Below are 24,847 nucleotides of genomic sequence, written 5' to 3'. Positions count from 1 at the left end.
TTCTAGAGTGCTTTGAAAGAAAAATTTAAAAAAAAAAAATCCAAAAGTACCTGATGACCATATACTGTTTGTTGAAACTCACTTCTTTAACAAACTTAGGTATAATTTGAACTGTTTGTCTAATTCTTCAAGACAGGCCCGTAGCCAGGGGGGACCGTTGGGACAACCCCCCCCCCCCCCGAAATTCTGGGATTCAAACTTTTTAGTCTTTCTTTGAGCCTCTCAATAAAAAGAAAAACAAAAACTGTTGAATCAAACCCTTTCCCACTACACCACCTTCGCTAGTGCATCATCTTCACTTGACCTTGTGTCTCATCTTTCCTTCGGTTAGACTCCTCCCCCGAAATCAATTGTTTTTCAGCATATTAATTTTTGCAATCTCCGAATCTACGCAGATTTCATTGACATTGATATCGAAAACCTCATGGGAGAAATGGAAGTATGTGCATCAAAGTGGAACCTGTGTGAACCCCTTAGTAGACCAGATAAGGCACTTTCAGCAATGGAAGAATGTGACAGTATCTTTTTCCCAAACATTTATTGCTTGTTATCAATATTGGCTATGTTGCCAATCACCACAGCAACTGCAGAAAGAACTTTTTCTACTCTTAAACGCATAAAAACAGCAACAAAAAATGCTACTAAAGAAGAAAGTCTAACAGGGCTAACTTTATTAGGCATATTTTGGGATATTCCGGTTTGTCCTGAAAAAGCAATCGAAAATTTTTCTTCAAATCCCCGTCGCATGTCTTTGTAAACTTTATTTTGTTTACAAATTGATTATAATTATTATGTAATATTAATAGAAAAATAATTATGTAATATTTTTTAATTACTTGTTTAACTTTTGCAAACAACAGAAATAAACAATATTTGTTACAATGTTTTTCCCTTACTTTGCATGCCTGAAACTGTCCTTGCTTCTTACCATATCCCCCCCGAAAAAATATCCTGGCTACGGCCCTGCTTCAAGATGTATTACTGGTGAAGGAGAAAATATTGATAGTGCTTTAATTGAATTCCAGGAAAAATTATACAAATTTATATATATATAAGTTCAAAATGTAGAGAAAACATGGAAAAAATTACAGAATAATGGAAAAAGAGAAGACATTTTTTTTTCAAATAAAAATAATAATAATCATAAAAATCTGGAAAAAAGATGTAATAAATTATTTTTATTTTTCTGCATTTTCATTAACTTTTCTTTCTGCATTATTCTCTAATTTTTTCCATGTTTTCTTACATTTTGAACTTATTTCATATGTTCTATAAACTTGCAGCTTATGCACAGTAAATAAAACTTATTGATTTTCTTATTCCTCGTTTTTCTCTTTGTCCTTTTTGTATTTATTTATTGTGCTATATATATATATATGTATATATATATATATATATATATATATATATATATATATATATATATATATATATATATATATATATATGTATATATATATATATATATATATATATATATATATATATATATATATATATATGTATATATATGTATATATATATATATATATATATATATATATATATTTATATATATATTTATATACATATATATATATATATATATATATATATATTTATATATATATTTATATACATATATATATATATACATATATATATATATATATATATATATATATATATATATATATATATATATATATATATATATATAGTTTATATAGTCGACCTTCAAGGGACCGAAATTTAGGGTTACTATATCCAGGAGTTCACTATATCCGTTACACAGGCAATTTAACTAATGGTTCCTAAACTCCCCCCTTTTATTTCACATGATTCAAGTAAATGACTGAAAAATATTATGTAGTAGCAAAAAATGTGTTATTTTTCATTACTGTTCATTGTGCGTACAAAAAAAATTTAGTAATCTTTAGCTGTTGAGCAATCCTCAACATCAGATATGGAAACACTTTCTAACTCTCAGGTAATTTTTCCTAAATTTTTGATATTCTACTTTTTAAAAGTGTCTAATCAGCCATTCAAGCACATAAAAGTAGTCTCATAAAATCGCATAGCAAATTCATTGACCTTTGTCCAGTTACTGGAAATTTGCGGCTTCTTCAATTGGTGAACTACTTCAGTAATCCTTCTTCGACATCCTTTGTGATCTGCTTTTCTCAACTTTTTTCTGCCATCCAAATTTTTTTCATGAGCAGAAATTATTAATTGCCTATTTTTCCATACGTTACAAACTGCAGAATTGGATAGTTTATATTCCCTGCAAATATCAGCTTGATTACATCCATTTTTAATTTTTCTGATTATGCCCTTTTTGTCATCAATGGAGAGCGTTTTACTGCTCGCTATAGTTAAATTTGAGAGTTGTAACTATCATATTTACTATTCCATATTAAACTTGCTTGCAGGATTTTTTTTAACTGAACTGAGATCAAAAAGGAGTTGAAATGAGTGCCTTATCAACACATATTAGTGTCCAACCCTTTGACCAATAATGAATAATTACTCATTCCCTCTGACAGAAAATGCATATTGATCCCACTGACACCTTACAGGTGCATCATCTGCCTGGGTTGGAAACATCTGCTTGATTTGTTTAGGGATGGGAAAGTGAGATAAAAGAAGCAAACAAGAAAAAATGCTTATCGCTGCATTCCCCTCTATAGATGGTTTTAAGAATCGGTATATTTATTTATTTTGAAGTAGAAATTTCAAAATTATTAGGAAAAAAAATCAGTCGAAGACAGAAAGAAGTTCATTATATCCAACTTCCTCACTTTTTTATCTCACTATATCCACAAAAAATAAAATTATATGTGTATAGCAAGGCACAAGACTGAACATTTCGTTCACTATATTCGGGAGTTCTCTTTAAACCGTGTTCACTACAGCGGGATTTGACTGTATATATATATTTGTAATAAACAAAAACAAAAGCTTTATTGTTTTTCAAATTCTATATTTGTCCAGATCCATTCTTTTTAATTCTAAATAATTTCTTTTTGCATCATTTTAACTTAGTTTGTGTTTCTAGCATATGTCTCGAGAACATAAGGGAAAGCTTGCTCTGGATGCTCTTCTCATAATGCCAGTTCAACGGATTCCCCGCTATGAATTACTTTTAAAGGTATTTAACTAATAAATGTATTTTACTAATAAAAGTATTCTAAAATAGAGTTTAGAACCTTTGTAAAAAATACTGCATACAAGGTGTCTCAAAAAAGTTTTTTAAAAAAAGGAAATATTTTCTTACTCTTATCAACCATTACCGAAGTTAAGAGTAAATTTGAACAGATCATCAAAAACCATTTTGTTTTTGAAACTTAAATGCATATGTTTTTGGTAAGAGCAAGCTTTATCCTCAAATAAACTGATGCCAGATTATTTTCATTATTGACCTCAATATAATTGTTCTGAGTTTATAAACATCTATGATTTTCAATCTACAGCCTCCAAAAAAAATTTTTATAAGAAATTAAAATTATATATAGAGGCTGTCATTATGTAAAACTTTGCATAATTAAAATTTTGAGTGTTTTTAACTTTTAGTTATTGATTGAATAAAATAGATAACGTTTTTAATGTACTTAGTTATTGCTATTACTAGAATTGTTTCAGATAAGCCATTTGGCATCATTGTGTTTTGAGATTCTTGCAAACAATGTATTTGATTATTTATTACTTGTGTTTACAATGCTAACAATACTTGTGTTTACGATACTAAAAGTTTTAACACTAACGTAATATGGTGCACAGCTTGCAACACGAACAAACAGTAATAAGCAAATGGAAAGAGGCCAAATCAAGAAGGCCAAAAAAGCGAGTTGTTCAAAATCTAGCAACCATGTCACCTTTTTTAATAATAAATAACAAAATAACTAAAACAAATTTTCACTCCAAACTCCCCAGAATTACATAATAACATTAATATCTTATGAAATACGGCAGATTTGAGCTCAGAAATTATCTAATTTATTTCTTTTATTGAAAACAAAATTATCCGTTTGAAAACATCGCCTATCAGAATAACATGTAGTAAGCAGCTGCAAACTTTTTAACCGGAACTAGAGTAGGTGCCGAGCTCGAGATAGTTATTGTTTACATTTCTATTGTAAACACCATCCACTGAAACTGAATTAACATTAACTGCTGAAAGTTTTCTGTGTTGATATGGTAGCATTATTAAGCTACGTTATGTTTAAATTTTTATTCCATCCAAATGTACATCAGAGTTACGCAAAGTGTTGATTAACTTTTTTAGATCTTCAAATATAACTTTAGTTCATTTGCAAAAAATTAATATCTTGGTAAGAAAACACTGTTTTATCAAAAAAGTAACTTTTTATTTGGCATATGATTACATAGACAGCATGATAAATGTTTTAAGTCTAACTCTCATTGGTTTTAAAAGTTAATTGTTTCTCAAAATCTATTTTATTTAAGGCTAATCTCGGAATTTTGCGCATAAAAGATACTTTAAATTATGATAAATTTTAAAAGCAAGAAAAAAAAGCTGACATGCCAATACTTTTGATATTTTGCCAGAAAAAGGTACTTTAGCAATCGTTCCATGTTTTCTCTGGGGAAATTTTAATTTGTTTTCAGGAAATTTTGTCTTTTATTTGTTTTAGAAAATTTTGACCTATAAATTTTGGTAAATTTACAGACTCATAGGTCATAACTGATAAATCTGTTTAGTTAATCTAACTCTAGTGCCAGAAAGAGGCTTAATAGCACTTACACATAAACACGTGTAGAAGGCGAAGCAGTTAGGCCGAAGCCTACACTAATGTATTTTACAAAAAATTTATAAGTTCCAACGTTTTATGATTTTGAAATACATTTAAAAGAAATCAAAAATAAATTTACTAATTTTTTCTTTGGTTTTTCATTATTCAAATCTCTCACTTTTGAATCATTTATTTATAATTGTTTTATATTTAAAAGAAGTTAGTTTTATTTTCATGCGATCACAAGAGATAAACAGGCTCTATTGTTCCTGAAATAAACAAATTATGAATGGTTGATTTAATCCTCTGCTACAGGCAGCTATTCCAGTACAGTCCAATGTCCACCTAGCTTCGTGGATTTGTAAAAGCCACTATGAATGAATATTGGTCAATGGCAGGGACGTTGGTAAGGGGGTTGTTCAGGGTGTTCAAACACCCCCCATTGTACAGAGCAATGTTTCTTTTTTTTTAATACTATAAATAATTTTTCCTTAATTTTACAAAATTTTTAAATATTTTATTTACTGGGGAAAAAATGGAAAATTCCCATGACATTTTATTTTGAGGCTTTTATTAGTCTGTGACAGAAATAAAATAATCACTGCTGCCTCTTTGCTACCCATTCATCAAGAGAGCAACAAACGCTTATCTTCAGTGATTAAATTAGATAGCATCCCTTTCCTCTTGATTTACCACCCACAAAACTTCTCCCCTCAGAAAAGTAGCCAGCCCATCTCATATTACTCTAAGGGAAAATGTTCTTTCAATGGGTTCTATCTTATCTCATCCACTTTTTAAAATATTGGCTATACACAGATCCTATTTACGGTCATAAAATGCATGCCTCAAACAAAGAATTCTCTTGGATTTCTAGGACTGCCTTTTAACTAGGACTGATATGTTAACCTTTTCAGGACATAAAAACTTCCTTGGCAATTTTTTCGGTCATTCTGTCTCAGAACTTTGTCTTAGACACTTATCCTAAAAGCTCTAAGTTTTAGATTTTTCCTTTTGTTTAATGTAGCATTTTATTTAAAATTTCGTTTTATATTTTCTTTCTGATTAATTTTTACTTGTTAATTTCGTCCATTAATTTTTAATTTGTATTGTGTAATTCTGTTTCTGTAAATAAAATGTGATCTTTCATTGGCTATATAAAAAATTTGCATCAAAAATATTGGAGGTAAGCAAATATTTGTATTAAATCAATCTTTCCGCATATATGTAACATTTATAATGTTTTTATATTTCCGCATATATGTAACATTTAAACTGTACAACAAATAGATTTATTTAGTAAATTTGATTATTCATGCATAATTTTATTTTTAATTCACAATTTTTTTTTCTTACTTTATGATTATGAAATCGGACTTAAAAATTTTTGAAATTTTAAACTGAAAATTAAGACAAATTTATTATAATTCAGTCAGAATTGAAATATCTATGTTACATTTAATTTTATAATAAAACACAAAAATTTCATAAATGAATAGCTTAGAGTAATTAATCATTTAAACTATCTTAGTATAAATGTGTAAGTGTAACTTAAAGTTTAACTATTTTTTAGAAAATTAAAAAAACTTTCTATTACTAGCTTTCCCTTCATTGGGATCTTATTGCAAGGGAAGTTACTTATAATATTGAAAAATTTTAAACGATAATACTTCATTGCATAATCAAAAGTAGCGATATATATAACAGCTTTATAAAATTAAAACAAATGTCAACAAACCTTTAAATTATCATAAAAATTACTGAAATTGTTAATTAAAAAAACAATTCAGTACTTTCTAAGAATGATTTAAATCAGCTCAAATAGATTTTTTTTTGTCTACTTAATTTCAAATATATTTATGGCAGAGTCGAGACCCCTTTTTCTTTAGCTATTATATGCATAAACCTTGTGAAGAAATCTTTAAAAAAAATATACGCCAACTGAAATTTAGTAAATAATGAATATTTTACCCTAACACAACAGATTAACAGGAAACCTTTACACCCACTTATTAAATAATATCAGTTTAAATTACAAAATATCAGAATAGTATCGAAGAGTTTCTAACCTGTAATGAAAAAAATTATTAACCAATAATAAATCTTTCGTAATAATATATTTTTCATAATTATAAATTTTTCGTAATAATAAATTTAACTTAATTCGTAAATGTTGTAACAATCTTAATTATACGGAAAATTTACGAATTACGTTAAATTTATTATTACGAAAAAAAAAAAAAAATATATATATATATATATATATATATATATATATATATATATATGTATATATATATATATATATATATATATATATATATATATATATATATATATATATATATATATATATATATCATGAGTACGTTATTGCTTAGTAATTCTTTATAATGAATGCTGGTTTTCTTTAATTTTAAATGAATAATTTTATGTTTAACTTAGGAAAATTTTATTGAAATTCAGATCACTTAACGAATAACAAAACAGATATGAAAAATTTATCATTGCAACTGCATTCAATTTTTCATAAATGATCTCAAAATTTTTATTTGCTAACCATAATCTTGTGTAAACAGTGTAAGCAAATAAAATTAACAATAATTACGCTGCACTAAACTAAGTCTGACACTGAATAAAAAAAGAAATCAAGTTAAATAAAAGAGTAAACCACCTTAAAAATAATACTTTAATTCTAAGAGTTTGAAAATATTTTATGCTTTGACTTGAAGTATCCAACGCCTTAATTATGATTTATCGTCAACACAAACTAATGAAAAAAAATCTTTGTTTAGCAAAATGTTTTAAGATTATTAAAAATGTAAGGGTAACATCTATTTCTCTTTAAAAAATAAAATTTAAGTAGAAATTGCTTTAAAATATATCATCAAGTCATTATTGTTGTACATGATACAAAAATTTAAGATCAGAATGGTAAGAATATTAATTGTATTCCATTCTATGGTGAAGCTTAGACAGGGGTTGAAATATATATATATTTCAGCCCTGCTTAACTATAATATATATATTATGTGTGTATAAGAAATGTATAAGAAATTAAAATTATATATAGAGGCTGTCATTATGTAAAACTTTGCATAATTAAAATTTTGAGTGTTTTTAACTTTTAGTTATTGATTGAATAAAATAGATAACGTTTTTAATGTACTTAGTTATTGCTATTACTAGAATTGTTTCAGATAAGCCATTTGGCATCATTGTGTTTTGAGATTCTTGCAAACAATGTATTTGATTATTTATTACTTGTGTTTACAATGCTAACAATACTTGTGTTTACGATACTAAAAGTTTTAACACTAACGTAATATGGTGCACAGCTTGCAACACGAACAAACAGTAATAAGCAAATGGAAAGAGGCCAAATCAAGAAGGCCAAAAAAGCGAGTTGTTCAAAATCTAGCAACCATGTCACCTTTTTTAATAATAAATAACAAAATAACTAAAACAAATTTTCACTCCAAACTCCCCAGAATTACATAATAACATTAATATCTTATGAAATACGGCAGATTTGAGCTCAGAAATTATCTAATTTATTTCTTTTATTGAAAACAAAATTATCCGTTTGAAAACATCGCCTATCAGAATAACATGTAGTAAGCAGCTGCAAACTTTTTAACCGGAACTAGAGTAGGTGCCGAGCTCGAGATAGTTATTGTTTACATTTCTATTGTAAACACCATCCACTGAAACTGAATTAACATTAACTGCTGAAAGTTTTCTGTGTTGATATGGTAGCATTATTAAGCTACGTTATGTTTAAATTTTTATTCCATCCAAATGTACATCAGAGTTACGCAAAGTGTTGATTAACTTTTTTAGATCTTCAAATATAACTTTAGTTCATTTGCAAAAAATTAATATCTTGGTAAGAAAACACTGTTTTATCAAAAAAGTAACTTTTTATTTGGCATATGATTACATAGACAGCATGATAAATGTTTTAAGTCTAACTCTCATTGGTTTTAAAAGTTAATTGTTTCTCAAAATCTATTTTATTTAAGGCTAATCTCGGAATTTTGCGCATAAAAGATACTTTAAATTATGATAAATTTTAAAAGCAAGAAAAAAAAGCTGACATGCCAATACTTTTGATATTTTGCCAGAAAAAGGTACTTTAGCAATCGTTCCATGTTTTCTCTGGGGAAATTTTAATTTGTTTTCAGGAAATTTTGTCTTTTATTTGTTTTAGAAAATTTTGACCTATAAATTTTGGTAAATTTACAGACTCATAGGTCATAACTGATAAATCTGTTTAGTTAATCTAACTCTAGTGCCAGAAAGAGGCTTAATAGCACTTACACATAAACACGTGTAGAAGGCGAAGCAGTTAGGCCGAAGCCTACACTAATGTATTTTACAAAAAATTTATAAGTTCCAACGTTTTATGATTTTGAAATACATTCAAAAGAAATCAAAAATAAATTTACTAATTTTTTCTTTGGTTTTTCATTATTCAAATCTCTCACTTTTGAATCATTTATTTATAATTGTTTTATATTTAAAAGAAGTTAGTTTTATTTTCATGCGATCACAAGAGATAAACAGGCTCTATTGTTCCTGAAATAAACAAATTATGAATGGTTGATTTAATCCTCTGCTACAGGCAGCTATTCCAGTACAGTCCAATGTCCACCTAGCTTCGTGGATTTGTAAAAGCCACTATGAATGAATATTGGTCAATGGCAGGGACGTTGGTAAGGGGGTTGTTCAGGGTGTTCAAACACCCCCCATTGTACAGAGCAATGTTTCTTTTTTTTAATACTATAAATAATTTTTCCTTAATTTTACAAAATTTTTAAATATTTTATTTACTGGGAAAAAATGGAGAATTCCCATGACATTTTATTTTGAGACTTTTATTAGTCTGTAACAGAAATAAAATAATCACTGCTGCCTCTTTGCTACCCATTCATCAAGAGAGCAACAAACGCTTATCTTCAGTGATTAAATAGTCCCGCAGTGGACTGATCGTTAAGACACGGTTCCCAGCAGATCACCGAAGTCAAGCATCACTGACTGCGGTCAGTGTGCGGGTGGGTGACCACTTGGAACAGTCTGCGTAGGGACCGAGGGTGTGCGGTATTGGTCCTCGTTAAACTGTTCTACCGTAAAGTGCTCGACTTCGCGTGCAGGTCGTCGGGCTACCGAAGCGGGGGTGCCATCCCTTCTGCAGAGGATCAAAATTGTGATGGCATGTCTTCGGATCATCCTCAGGGATGTTTCCCAGACAGTCGCCAATAGCCCATTGTGCAGCTCTAGTGCGACGTAAATGAACAACTCATACTCAGTGATTAAATAAGATAGCATCCCTTTCCTCTTGATTTACCACCCACAAAACTTCTTCCCTCAGAAAAGTAGCCAGCCCAGCTCATATTACTCTAAGGGAAAATGTTCTTCCAATGGGTTCTATCTTATCTCATCTACTTTTTAAAATATCGGCTATACACAGATCCTATTTACGGTCATAAATTGCATGCCTCAAACTTGGCTTTCTAGGACTGCATATATATATTAACCTTTTCAGGACATAAAAACTTCCTTGGCAATTTTTTCGGTCATTCTGTCTGGGAACTTTGTCTTAGACACTCATCCTAAAAGCTGTAAGTTTTAGATTTTTCCTTTTGTTTAATGTAGCATTTTATTTAAAATTTCGTTTTATATTTTCTTTCTGATTAATTTTTTTGTTAATTTCGTCCGTTAATTTTTAATTTGTATTGTGTAATTCTGTTTCTGTAAATAAAATGTGATCTTTCATTGGCTATATAAAGAACTTGAATCAAAAATATTGGAGGTAAGCAAATATTTGTATTAAATCAATCTTTCCGCATATATGTAACATTTATAATGTTTTTATATTTCCGCATATATGTAACATTTAAACTGTACAACAAATAGATTTATTTAGTAAATTTGATTATTCATGCATAATTTTATTTTTAATTCACAATTTTTGTTCTTATTTTATGATTATGAAATCGGACTTAATTTTTGAAATTTTAAACTGAAAATTAAAACAAATTTATTATAATTCAGTCAGAATTGAAATATCTATGTTATATTTAATTTTATGATAAAACAAAAAAAATTCAGAAATGAATAGCTTAGAGTAATTAATCATTTAAACTATCTTAGTATAAATGTGTAAGTGTAACTTAAAGTTTAACTATTTTTTAGAAAATTAAAAAAACTTTCTATTACTAACTTTCCCTTCTTGGGATCTTATTGCAAGGGAAGTTACTTATAGTATTGAAAAATTTTAAACGATAATACTTCATTGCAGAATCAAAAGTAGCGATATATATAACAGCTTTATAAAATTAAAACAAATGTCAACAAACCTTTAAATTATCATAAAAATTACTGAAATTGTTAATTAAAAAAACAATTCAGTACTTTCTAAGAATAATTTTAATCAGCTCAAATAGATTTTTTTTTTGTCTACTTAATTTCAAATATATTTATGGCAGAGTCGAGACCCCTTTTTCTTTAGCTATTATATGCATAGACCTTGCGAAGATATATATATATATATATATATATATATATATATATATATATATATATATATTATCTTTCATGAGTATGTTATTGCTTAGTAATTCTTTATAATTAATGCTGATTTTCTTTAGTTTTAAATGAATAATTTTATGTTTAACTTAGGAAAATTTTATTGAAATTCCGATCACTTAAAAACGAATCACAAAACAGATATGAAAAATTTATCATTGCAACTGCATTCAATTTTTCATAAATGATCTCAAAATTTTTATTTGTTAACCATAATTTTGTGCAAATAGTGTAAGCAAATAAAATTAACAATAATTACGCTGCACTAAACTAAGTCTGACACTGAATGAAAAAAGAAATCAAGTTAAATAAAAGAGTAAACTACCTTAAAAATAATACTTTAATTCTAAGAGTTTGAAGATATTTTATGCTTTGACTTGAAGTATCCAACGCCTTAATTATGATTTATCGTCAACGTCGTTTAAAAAATTACGTTATCATTTACGTTTCGTTAAAATGAGTATGATTAACGCAACGTTATCGTTTAAAAAATATCATCAAGTCATTATTGTCGTACTTGATACAAAAATTTAAGATGAGAATGGTAAGAATATTAATTATATTCCATTCTATGGTGAAGCTTAGACAGGAGTTGAAATATATATATATTTCAACCCTGCTTAACTATAACATATATATTATGTGTGTGTGCACGTATAAAACATTTAAACACATAATGAATTATACTGATTAAGTAACAAACTTAAAAGAATTAATTGTTTCTCTGACATTTAAATTTAATTTAGTTTGATGAGTAATTCTTTAAATGTTGAAATGCCCGCGGCCACTCCATCAAAATCCAAATTTGATAGTCCGCAACCTTACGAAACACGGATTTTTTCATTCAATTTATTTACGAAATATTTTGAGGCTTTGTATCTAATTTTTTTTCCTGTGCTGTATATCTTTTGTATTTATTAATAATTTTTTGTTACATTATTAAAGTTTTGCACCTTCTATTTAATAACGTATTTTAACAGGATATTATTGAAATAAACAAAAAGAAAAATTTGTAAAAAGATACATTCATTTACCGACTTCTGCGAATGTACTATATATCTACGAGTAATTTTCGTTAAATGCGACACTTTAATGTAACTGCCATTGAAATCTGATATCATAGAAGAAAATGAAAATTTTTTGTAAAGTTTATTTAACACCATTATTATTAGATTTTTGGAATGATTTTACACATTGTCATTTTCTTGCGTTCTCTAAATTATTAATATAAACTATATTATTCAATCTAAGCTGTTTAATAAAGTCTTGTGATTAATAGCACAAAGACTAACTAAAAAGAAATGGAACATGGAAGTAAAAGCTATAAAATTACAAATTGTAATTTTTCTGGCACTTGAATGCCAAGGAATAATTGCAAACTGCTAAATGCTTGTTAACTATTGTACATTGCTCTCTATAAGGTATTAATCAGAGTCACCTTAATAAACTAGTATTTTTTTTAAAAAAAATATAGAATTCCAATCCAAAAGGTTAAATAAATTTTTAAATAATTCCTATGTGTCATATTTTCTGAAAATTACCCATATATTCTAGTTTATAAAGAATTGATTTTTTTATATATTATTTTGGCTGCTTAAACGCATTATAATTTGCGGTGAGCAGAGGAATTTTTATTGATATTTTATACGTGAATTTTTGACAATAGCGGTGGTTTTGTTTTAATTAAATTTTTATTTGAATTTTGCTTATCTCCCAATCGAAGGGAAGCGATCAACGACGTTTATGTTTTGCCTTTATTTTGATCTCATTTAGATGACTAGTTGTGATTCTTAGTTTTAAATGAAGCTTATAGTGAAAATTTCTGTATTAGATTATTTTATCAAAACCAAAATGAGTTTACTTGTATGTATGTAACTGGTTTAATTAAATTACATCTAGTTAATAAATTCCTCAATCACAAAACACTCCCCATGAAAAAACTAAATCTACGTGCTTGGTCAATGGCTATTTTCCTAACAGAGTTGGGCTCTTTGATTACTAATTAGAACTTCGAAAAACGTCCATCTTAAGGAAGCACTCTTTTACTTAGTATACATGTCTATAACTTTCTGACTTTCGAAACCAAATTATTTTCTCCGTTTATGTTCAAATTGGACTTTTAATTTATGAAGAGAACAGTTCTTTTTAGAACATTACTCAATTTTTAAAAAGCTGTTCTTCTGTTATGTGAAATATTTTCATTTTCAAAAATCCTGAATCTATATTGTCCTATTGAAAATCTTACTTGAATTAATTATTAAATTGTTGTCAATTTTGAACTTTTTTCATTTAAGAAATAGAGAACTGAAGCTTTAATGTACACTGGTGTAGGAAATAAAGAGAATTTTCAGGCTTGGTCGATTGTCTGTAGAATTACAGGATCGATTTTAATGAAATTTGATATGTACATACATTGATACAATACAAAACAAAACAAAAAACATTCTACATGCATAATCGCGCGTAACACTCGTTAGAGTCGAAGTTATGAAACAGCTGTTGCAGAATAAACAAAAAAAAATGGTTTTACATGGTCACACAGGCCTTGCAGCATGATTTCATACTTCGAATGTGACAGTTTATCATTTCCTGTGGCAATTGGTCCCTCTCATTCAGCAGCACTTTTTTCATTCTCTGGATAGTTCTCAAGGGGTAGCTAGTTGCAATTGCCCTCCTCAGAGCGTCCCAAACATGCTCTATAGGGTTGAGGTATGGGTGCAAGTCTTCCGTCCCCAGGACGGATTTCCGTCTTTCGAAGATGTCTGCGGACGGAAACAAGACTGACTCGAAGACGGAAATTGGAAAAAAATTTTCTGTCCTTAAAAATATTTTTTAGGTCTACGTCATTGGTCTACTTTCTTATGTCCTGTTGTTATTTTATCAAAAGACAGATGAATAAATATTTTTTGTACAGTATTTAAACTTGATGTATTATGGTAAAGCTTTCTTAGATAGTTTGCATATGTCGAGGGGGTATTGTGTATGTTAGGTATTTCAGTCAAAAAAATTTCAGTTTTTGCCTTTTTTCCAACTTGCACCCATGGGTTGAGGTCTGGAGATCTGGCTGGCCAATCCTTCCGACGAATATCCTTACTCTCTAGAAACTCGTTGATCAAAAGAGCTCTATATGGCCTTGCATTATGATGCAGTGTTATATGAAATTAAAATGAACTCAGGGCCTACGCACTCCTGAAAAGGCAAACTTAGGGCTCCAAGACCTCATCCCTATACCTCACACCAGTCACAGAGCCTCTTTCAAAGACATGGAGAGGTGTGCGGCCCTACATAATGCCTTCCCAGACCAATAACCCTGCTTTGCCATAATGGTCGGTTTTGTGGACATTGGAGGGAAGGTAGTGGGTCCCTGATTCTCTCCATATGAACATACAGCAAGAATCGGTGTTTATGCTGAACTGTGATTCATCAGTGAAGAGAACAGTTGCCTATTGATCCATACTCCAATATCTATTCTCTCTGCACCTTGCTGCATGGACTCTACTGTTCGTAGAAGTGAGCGGGACGCAAACAACAGGTCTTCTTGCAAGCAACTCTCTTTCATGAAATTATTTGGAAACAGTCACCCAGGTTTCTGTGGCTGTATACAAGTCAAGAGAGCTGAAAAGCTGCATCCCCTCTGTTACGCCTCGCTATAATGAACAAATGGCAATTTTCTCTAGCTGTCGTGGGTCTTGGGCGACCTTGCCCAGGCTTTCTCTTGATGAATCTGGTATCCTGGAACTGATTCCATATCTTACAGCCGACACTGGGTGTTAAATTGATCTATCTACAAATCTGGACCTGATATTGGCCTGCTTCTAGCCTCCCCACAATTTGCCACCTCATTCCATTATCTAAACGTTGATGGTTACTCATTTTTACTGCTACTATTTGAACCTATTGCTGCAAAATAACACCAATAAATTTGTTAAGGTGGGCTAGCGAACGAAATGCCTCTTAACTTACGCGTGCTTATAAAGCCTGTTTCTGTTCTGGCTCTGCCTACACACGCATGTACGCTTATGCCTCTTAACTTACGCGTGCTTATAAAGCCTGTTTCTGTTCTGGCTCTGCCTACACACGCATGTACGCTTACGTATCTGATGTACAAGATTTGCATTTTTGTCAAGAAACAGTGGTTTTACATTCAGTTCAATTCTTTTTATGAAATTCTATAAAATATGCAAATTCTCTTAAATTATTTCACCGGCCATTTAGTGTTCCCTTAAGGGTAATTTAAAAATAATAAAACTAACCTTTTCAGAGTTTAAGAAGTAGATTTAAATCAAAAATGCTGACCAAACAACTGATTTTTTCCCCTTAAACAAAAACATTGCATTTCTTCTTTATAATTGCATTCAATAAAATTTGTGTTTTAGTACTGAATATGCTTCCTTCGAATGCCAAAATATTAAGTAGATCTGGAAAAAGAACATAAAAATGGTAATCACTGTTAAATTTTCCTTTGTACATTTTCTTTAAAAATATTTTAGACTGTACAAAATTCATTATTGATTTTAAGGGTTTATGTAAATAATACCTTTAGCTAAAAAGCTCAATTGATATCTAACTAAATTACAAAAATGAATAAAATAGTTAAACAAGTATAGTTGGATAAAGAAACATGCAATCCATAAACTTTAACCTTAACTTGTGTCTCAGTGGACTGATTGTAAGGACACGGTTTCCAGTAGAATACCAAAGTCAAGTGTCATTAGTTGTGGTCAGTAAGCGAGTGGGTGTCCCCTTTGATCAGCCTGCATAGGGACCAAGGGAGCATGGTATCAGTCCTCGTTAAACTGTTCTGCCATAAATTGTTCAACCACGTACGCTGATCATCTGGCTGCCAAAGTGGGGGAGCCATCCTCTCCGCAGAGGATCAAAATTGTGATGGCATGTTTTTGGATCATCTTCAGGGATGTTTCCCAGACTATTGCTAATAACCCATTGTGCAGGTCTAGTGCAACGTAAATGAAGTACCTACCTTAACCCAAATATTTTTTTTTGTAAAACAAATGAGTAGTTTAAACTAATACCTAATTACAATATAGTAATGTAAACGAATATAAAAACCGTAGGTTACATTTGAGAATAATCATTAACCATGAAGATGGGTTAGGACTGAAATTAAATTGCACTCAAAATAATCAGTTACTTGAACAGATATGATTTGAATTGAAAATGATTTGCATGAAACTGAAATGAAATGATTGTACAGATTTGCTTTCCAAAATTCAGTTTTAAAAATAAATAAATCGTTGAACTAATTTTTAAACAGTTGCATGAAAAATTATCAGTTTCACTTAAAAATAATTAATAACTACGCAGATGGAGCTGATTTAAATGGATGAAGTCAAAACATGCAATTTTGGTTGTAAGCAGTCTTCACTAAAGACTAAACTCTAAATTAAATCAAGTTATCAGAAAGGAAATAAGTACTCTGCAGAATAAAAGGAAGTTAAATTGAACTAAAAATAACCAATTACTTAAACAGATGGATCCTGGCTATCAAATATAGAAACGTGTGTGCTCATGCACAAAAATTAGTGATTTGTTGGAACTAATAACTAATTTTAAAGCAAAAGCGTGAAATTGAGAAAAAAATTATTAGTTACATTTGAAAATAATATAGAGGGAAGTTGATTGAAAATAAACAACATATAATTCAGCTCTTGCTCTTAAAAAAAAGAAGAAAAAAAAGAAATGTGGTTTAATGTAAAAAATTTTTAAAAAAAAAAGTAGAAATGATAAAAAATTGTAGAACTAGCTCTCAAAAAGAAAAATTTTAGAATATTCTCTTGAAGAAATAAATAAATTAAAAGCTTTAAGGACTAGAGTTGTTAAGTAAGAAAAGAAATTTCACTTTTAGAATGTAAGTGATTAAATAAACAATCATGCTAATCAGAACAGATATGAAATACTTTTAGCTTAGATAATTGCTGACAAATATTTTCTTAGAAGATGATTGAAGCAGATATCAAAATATTACAAAAAGTAGTAAACATTTAATTGTAAATATTAAACATTTATACTAGGAATAATTATGTTAGTTGCAATGTATTATAATGCCCTTAATTTATAAAATCAAATTAATTTTGTATTGAATATAGTGAATAAAAATTAGAGAAAGAAAAGGTGTAAAAAAAGAAGAAAAAAAGAGCAATTATTGGTAGATTAGTAATTAAAATAAGCATGTTCCATATTGAACACTTACCTTGCTTTTAATTATGAAGTACCTAACTTAATTACAGCATTAGCTGCTTTTTTCTAATTTTTCTTTTTTATGATTTAATTTTCTTCTTGGGCATTTTTATTATCATTTTAGTTTTAAAAAAGTAGAGAAAAATGCAAATTAAGGAACTCAACGCATTTGAAACGATATTCAAATTTAGAGCAGTAAAATGTTGAAACTTCTCTATTTTAAAACGATAGTATTGAAGCATAGTATAACGCTTGTGCATCAATAATGTTGAAATTTAATGAGGACATCAATTGGTATTCTTCCCCACACCATTTTCTCCTCCATGAAGTGTAAAGACTTTCTGAAGAAAGAAATTTATTTTGATTTTATTATATTCTGCTACACATTTATTCTGATTTTTCTGGGAAATAGAAGGGGCAAGATTTATAGACTAATCTATTGTGGACACCATAGATCAGGTTTCGTCTGAAAGCGGTTTCTTTTCTTTGTACTTCTCATTCAAACAGGTGGTTTGGAAAACAACCTTTTCCTAAAAATAATATTAAAAGGCAATGTTTTTAGGGGGTAGGGGCATATTTCTACAAAAAGGGCTTGAAGGGTGTATTTATAAGAATCAAAGGGCAGGTAGTGAGGGCTGCCCTTCTATAAATAATTTAAGAGCTATAAATGCTTAGGAAGAACAATGTAATTAGTTAGAAAAAAAATAATTTATTCAAAAACTACTAGATTACTATTTAAAAATTGTAATTTTTTTTTCTTTTCAAGTTTTTTTTTTTGTTCTTAAAGAGATTTTCACTTTATTGTCTTGTGACTTTGAAAGTGCAGGTTTTCTTTAAATGAACTTTGTTATTTTATGATATATTCACAATAGTATTTTTCAATCATTTTCTTCTTTTTTTAAAATTTTTTTCTGTTTTAACATAGTAGTTAATAATAGAGAAATACTTGTCTCAAGAAATATTTGAAGTATATCTACTTGTAAGATTTAAAGTGATTTTCCTATTTCTTTAATTTAGGAACTTTTAAAACATACAAATATGGAACACTCTGACTATAACCTTTTAGTTCAAGCTCAGAAGGAAGTTCATGAATTAGCTTTAAAAATTAATCGTGTAGAAAGGGAAGCTTTTCAGCAAGAAATAATACAACAGAAAGTTCGAGAAATTGAACAATATATTGAAGGTGTGATTGATGTAAGTATAAGAAAATTAGCATTCATTATGAACATAGAGAGAGTTTGGTTTTCAAAATCTACTATGAAATACAGTTACAAGTTATTGATATGCAGTGGAATCCTGATTTTAGGTTTTCCGAAGATTTAACATTAAAGAACGCTCAAAGGAGGAAGGTATGGAATCAGGGTAAAAAATTCTAAGCAAATTTTTCAAAAACTTAGGAGATGAACTATTAGAAAAAATGTGTAATTTCTACTTGTTTATGTATGATTTCAACAATATCCCTCTTAATACTTACTATTGTTTTCAAATTTACTTTTAGGTTTACATTTGCAAATATTTTTATGCTTTGAAGATCTTGATTGGATTTGTGTGTATCCTCCGATATTCTTTACTTATCTGTTTCAGTCTATATACGCGTCATCGACTTGGGAAGATCTTCAATCACGCAATTCTATTCAGAAGGTCCACTGTTGCTCTTAGGCATCGAGAAGCCTGCTTTATTAAACCCATTTGTAATGCATTTTAGCCAACGGTGTAGAAGTCACCGTCACTGTCAGTGCTCTAGAGCTTCCAGAACATTTATTTATTGCTTAAGCAACATCTTGCAGGTCACTGGAATTGTTTAATGTAATGTTCTTTAAATGATTTAATTACCAATATTCAATGGTTTTTTGCTTGCTGGAAAAAAATTCACTTACAAATTTTACAATTTAAGCTTTAGCCACCCTTCTTGGGCTTTGCTGATCCCACCACTCTTCTGATTTTGACTCCAGAGGAAAATTCCCACTCACAGACAAGGACATTAATATAGAATAGAAAGAAAAGAGAAAGAATGCAAAAACAGCTTCAAACAGCTTATAAACAAGTCTTTCTTTTCTTGCAAAAAAGAAGGGAAAAAAACCAGTAAGAATTTAATGCAAACTTTGTAGAATTTTTTTTTGATCTGCTAGAAAAATGTTTAAAGCAAGATTTTTTTAAAAAGTTTAATGTAATATCCAGAATAATTTAACATTATCAGTTTAGGCAAATTTCACGGCGCAGTAAAAAACGATGTAGGAAATATGATTAACATATGAAATGAACAATGTTTAAATGAGGTTCTGGTTCTATATATCGTTAACAGTCTGCCAGTGTGAATTTCCATGCAACTTAAAAATTATGTTATGAATTTATGGATTTAATAATTGAATACACAGATACTTTGAAATAATGAATGAAACATTATGTATTTAAAACACAACTTAGTATCTCTTCTTTCAGCGAGAGACATTTCTCCATGCATTAATACAGCATCACAAACAATATGAAAAAAAGTTTAAAGATCTATTTTTTCCAAGCATTCTTCAAACATGAAATATTTTAGAATATTTAAGTTGATTAAAGAGTTCAAAATATTGACACATCACTGGCAAGCTCGTGAGAAATATTTTAAATATAATTCATCCTGACATTTTTTGCTTTCGGATATTTAGTTTATTGGACTAGTTTTATCCAAGCAGAGATTCGGAGACAATTTCAAAGAGCCAAAGAAGTTATTTTTATCATTTTGCAGTGAAAAAGTTCAAAGTAAAGTCTTCGGAAAAATCTTGACTGAATATATATTCACAGATATATTTTAAAAAAGATTAAGAAAAGTATTAAAGAAGTTATAGTTAAAGATTGTACCTTTAAAAAGAAATTTTTTTAAAATGTTGTAGTAAATTTGTGTGAATCTTTTCATCTGCATTCTGATATAAAAGACAAAAAAAGTTTTTTTAATACAATAAACGACAAAACTTTTTTTAATACAATTTTTAACTAAAAGGATAAAATTGAAAAATAATCATCAGGTATGTAACCTCATTAGATGCATTTCCGATACATATATTTAAAGTTTAAAACCATAAACACGCTGTGACATATCTCTGCAAAAATTGTGATATTGTCATTATAAATTTAATATTGGTTTTGTATCATTCTAATTTTGTGTGTGTATTCAATATTGATGTATGTTATTCTATTCAGAATTTTTGGTAAGTGAACTCAGAAAAGTTTAGGTAGGGAGCGTTATGAATTTCTGCCTTGATGACAGATTGTGCTAATATCAACTTAAATTATATGAAAATTATATAAGTGTATCGCTTGTGTGACAAGCCTTATGAAGGGCTTGGGTAGTCTAATGATTAATATCCACTCCATATTGTTTTGTTGTTTGTATATTAAATTTAAATATCAGCCTTTTTGATTATTGCACCACTGAATCAGATAAGAAATTTTAAAAATGCAAATATTAAGAAAACCATATGCAAAGTATGTTCTATTTAAAAAGAATTACAAATATGATTTTATTTATTTATATTTTTTTGAGAATTATCATATTTAAAGAGTTTTTAATTAAGTATAAATATTTTAATTTTTTCCAGGTCTAATGACATTATTTAACATTCAAAAGATGCAATGTAATACTGCTGTGCTAGAAAATGCTAGAGTCCTTCCAATATTAGAAGTAATATTATAAGAGATTAAATGGTATTCGAACTTTTAAAATTATCATATATTTCATTAGTTATGAACTGTAGCCACTTTTTGGGGAGAGGGTACTTCATATTATGAATAGATAAAAATTAATTTATACATGGAAGTAAATTCGGTTATATAAGATATATTATATAATATTCCTTATATAAGAAGTTATACAATTTGAATTTTGCATGTTATAATGCTTATTTTCAAATGTTCATAAATGAGTGTTATTTACGGTTGTTTATTTCCCTTTTAGCTTGTTCAGCCCGACCGAGAATTTATTCGTCATGATACTGTAACAATACCTGTGAGTATTTTATTAAAATTACTTCTTCGAAATGACCCTTTAAGTGAATGGATATTAAAAAATTGTAAGTTTTTTTAGTGAAATTTTTAACTGTAATTCTAACCCAGAGATTCACATAATTTATTCACTTAACTAAAGCAGATAAGTTGATTAGACATGGTTAATAGCAAAACATTTGTTGCTGAGAAATGGATCAAAAACTTCACCCCAATTTCAGTTCTAGTTATTTATTCATTTTTGCAAGTTATTTGCATAGCTTGTAACAAAGTAGTATACATATGAATAAAAATTATTATATAAAGCAAAAGGTGCATTAAATTTAAAGAGATGCAAAAATTTTTTCTTAACAAAAATTTTTAAGTTTGTTGTTTATCTCAGCAAATATTCTATATCTTTTTATTTTACAATGAAATTGTAGATTATGAACGTTCGGCAGGTGCTCTGGTAAAACGTTTTTCAAAGAAGATTATACTTATTAAAGTTGCAGGTATTGATTATAAAATCTTATTAGATTTATATTGAAATTATTATTTTTTAAATAGAAAATTTTATTTAAGTTTGCATCAATGCCAAATTATTATGCTGAATTACTATTCTTTCTAAAACAAAATTTGTTTCAAACCTAAATAATTAATCCTTAAAAATTGTTGTTTTTAATATCCCAAACTATAACCATTGTAACTTTAATAAGATTTCGGAACCATTGGAGAATATTTCAATCCCATGTACATTTAGTTTCCTTGCCATTTTGGCTTTTTTATGTGTTAAAATTTAAAACTTTTTTTGCCTATTACGCAAAACATTCAAACGTAACTTTAATGATTCTTATTTCTTTTGTTATCAATTTTTCCGTACTAACATTTAGCCTCTTTTTAAATCCCCATAGTTATATCACTAGTAGGATTAGGTAGAAAGGAATTCAAAACAAAACTAAGTTCTCCATTTTCCATAACTTAGATATTTTTAGAGACTTAATTAGCATTTTAAATTATTAATTTTCTATTACTGTCTACCACCTGTTTTAAGGAGAAGTCCCAAAAAAATCTTCTTTTCAACTGATGAAACCTGATCTGTAGTGTTCCTCATAAATCTTGTTCAAGATAAGCAACCCCTTTCTCTTCCTGAAAAAAGCAGAATATATGTGTGGCAGAATATAATAAAAGCAGAATATATTTCTCTCTTTCCTCAGAATGCCCTTCATAGAGAAGAAAATAGGGGTGGGAAATAATACCAATTGTTGTCCTCAGCAAATTTCAACCTGATTGATGCTCAAAATAGTACATGCAAGCTTTTTATGAAACTAAAAATTATTTATTTAAAAAACTTAGGATCATGCATATTCATAGCTGCCAACATGGATAGGAAAAAATCCAGTAGACTTTATGGAATAATATAAATTTCATGACAATTGTTGCACATTGTACTAAATATTTTATGCATAGGGAATTTTAGAGATTTTTATGGAAATCAAAATAGAAAAACTGCAATATTTTCCAGTTATGATTGACATTAAATGAATCATTTGCTCATAATTTTGAATATTAATAAAAAGTGAGTTCTGAATAATAAAAAAAAGAGAAACTGAACATTTTGAAACAAAAAAATGTTTGAAACTGATTTCTATAAACAAAGCTCGCTTTATTATGCATCAGTGATACATATTTAAATATTCAAGCTAGCAATAATCTGTGCAAAAATGCTACGTCAATAGGAAGTTTTTTTTGGAAACTTACTTAATTTTATATATTTTCTAAAAATGTACAAAAACCAGGAGAATTTTTATTAAACCAGTAGAAGGAGAAACTGGCAAAATCCAGTAGTCTACTGGAAAATCCAGTAGAGTTGACAGCTATGTGAATATGTAACATTTATAAAAAAAGTTAGAAATGTCCAAATTAACATAAGAACACAGAGGAACGAAGAAAAAAAAAGCACAATTTTGAGCTGAAATGGGCTGCTTATCAATGAAGAAGGACAATCATGCCTAGCGTAGGTTTTTAAAATATAATCAAACCCTGAATTGCATTACATATCAAATGATTTCAAATTAAAAAAAATTGTATTCATTTCAGGGAAGTCTGGGAACTAAAAAAGAAAGATGCCTTTTTCTTTTTTCTGACCTCATGCTTATCACCACCATCAAAAAGAAAACAATTAGAAAACCTTCAACTGCAGCCCTTTCGTAAGATTATTTTCTTATTAAGCTGTTTTTTATACATATTTTCTTGTAGTTCAACATAAGAGTATAGTTTAAATTATTTCATGGACTTTTTATTGTGAATTATTTAAAATATTTTATATGCAAATATACATTTTAAGTTTTTATATGACAGATTATGTTCATATAATACAGTTTTTTAACCTTAGAAAATTATATTTAGCATAATTATTCAGTTCAGTGCATAAAAATGAATTATCATAATATTTTGTCTTTGTAAATTGAGTGTTCCATATTGTATCTTAATACATAGTTTTAGAATATTTGGTAAAAAGCCTTGCATATTAGGAGTTACAAATAAATACTCAAGGTAGGAAAAGTCAAACATTGTACAGGGCCCGCATTTAACTGTGGTCTGATCATCCAGAAGAGACATCCACTTGTTCATCAAATTTAACTCTAATCGCCATAAAATATGCAGCAATGCATCTGTTACCATAGATTTCAGTCTTTTTGTGATGGATATTTTTGTGTATATTTGTCTTCTGCGAGCTTTGGAGAAAATGTAATTTGATATGAAACACAGTGTTTTGCATGATGGCAAAACTTATTCACCAGCATTAAATATTTAGCAAACTGATGAGTGGAAATTTCAAACTTTGCTATAAAGGTTTCATTTTATATATATATATACAATGAAACCTCCTGGACACTCCTGCAAAATGGACGCCTCTCAATACCGATATGTTTTTAATTCCCCATGAATCTTCTATGAGTAAATAATTATGTACGTTCTCGGACAGCCATTTCTGCCCCAAAGCGTTATTTTCTATCTCTTCAAACCGGACACTCTTTTTTCTAAATTTGAAAAAAAAAGACTTTTTTGACTTAAATGGCAAGAAAAAAGATGCAACTTTTCACCATTTTTTAAAGCATGCAAATTTGTTGCCTTATCCATAACTAAAAATATTGTTAAGCTATTTCACTACTAAAGAATCATTCTTTCTCCTGTCACCTTGCTTTATCTTTGCAAAGAAAGGAGAGAAAATGATACTGCTCTTGTGAAATGATTCAGACAGCGGCATCTTTTGATCTTTACACCAGGACAACACTGGTTATGAGACCTCTCAAGTTGAAATGAAGTCTGAAATGCTCTCAATGCTTCGCCTCCCCCACTGAAAA

The 24,847-nt window shown here is 28.8% G+C and overlaps 1 protein-coding gene across 6 annotated transcripts in view; it reads left to right on the top strand.

The window, feature by feature from the left end:
• The window catches only part of LOC107452153 (rho guanine nucleotide exchange factor 17), a 314,558-nt gene that overhangs the window by 149,767 nt on the left and 139,944 nt on the right, over positions 1–24,847 (top strand). For all 6 annotated transcript variants that reach the window (XR_015430560.1, XM_087155432.1, XM_087155433.1 and 3 more), the window contains 4 exons: positions 3,038–3,130; positions 18,537–18,713; positions 21,457–21,507; positions 23,580–23,689. Coding sequence is in view for 5 of the 6 variants with exons in the window: in XM_087155432.1 (XP_087011558.1) it covers positions 3,038–3,130; positions 18,537–18,713; positions 21,457–21,507; positions 23,580–23,689 (431 nt within the window). In the remaining variant the exon portion in view is untranslated. The remainder of the gene's footprint in view (positions 1–3,037; positions 3,131–18,536; positions 18,714–21,456; positions 21,508–23,579; positions 23,690–24,847) is intronic.

Source organism: Parasteatoda tepidariorum, chromosome 11 (assembly GCF_982258835.1).
Source record: "Parasteatoda tepidariorum strain Cologne lab strain chromosome 11, Ptep-v5.0, whole genome shotgun sequence".
Classification (NCBI taxonomy): domain Eukaryota; kingdom Metazoa; phylum Arthropoda; class Arachnida; order Araneae; family Theridiidae; genus Parasteatoda; species Parasteatoda tepidariorum.
Note: the sequence above shows the minus strand (reverse complement) of the source record. Positions and strands in the feature narration are given on the sequence as shown.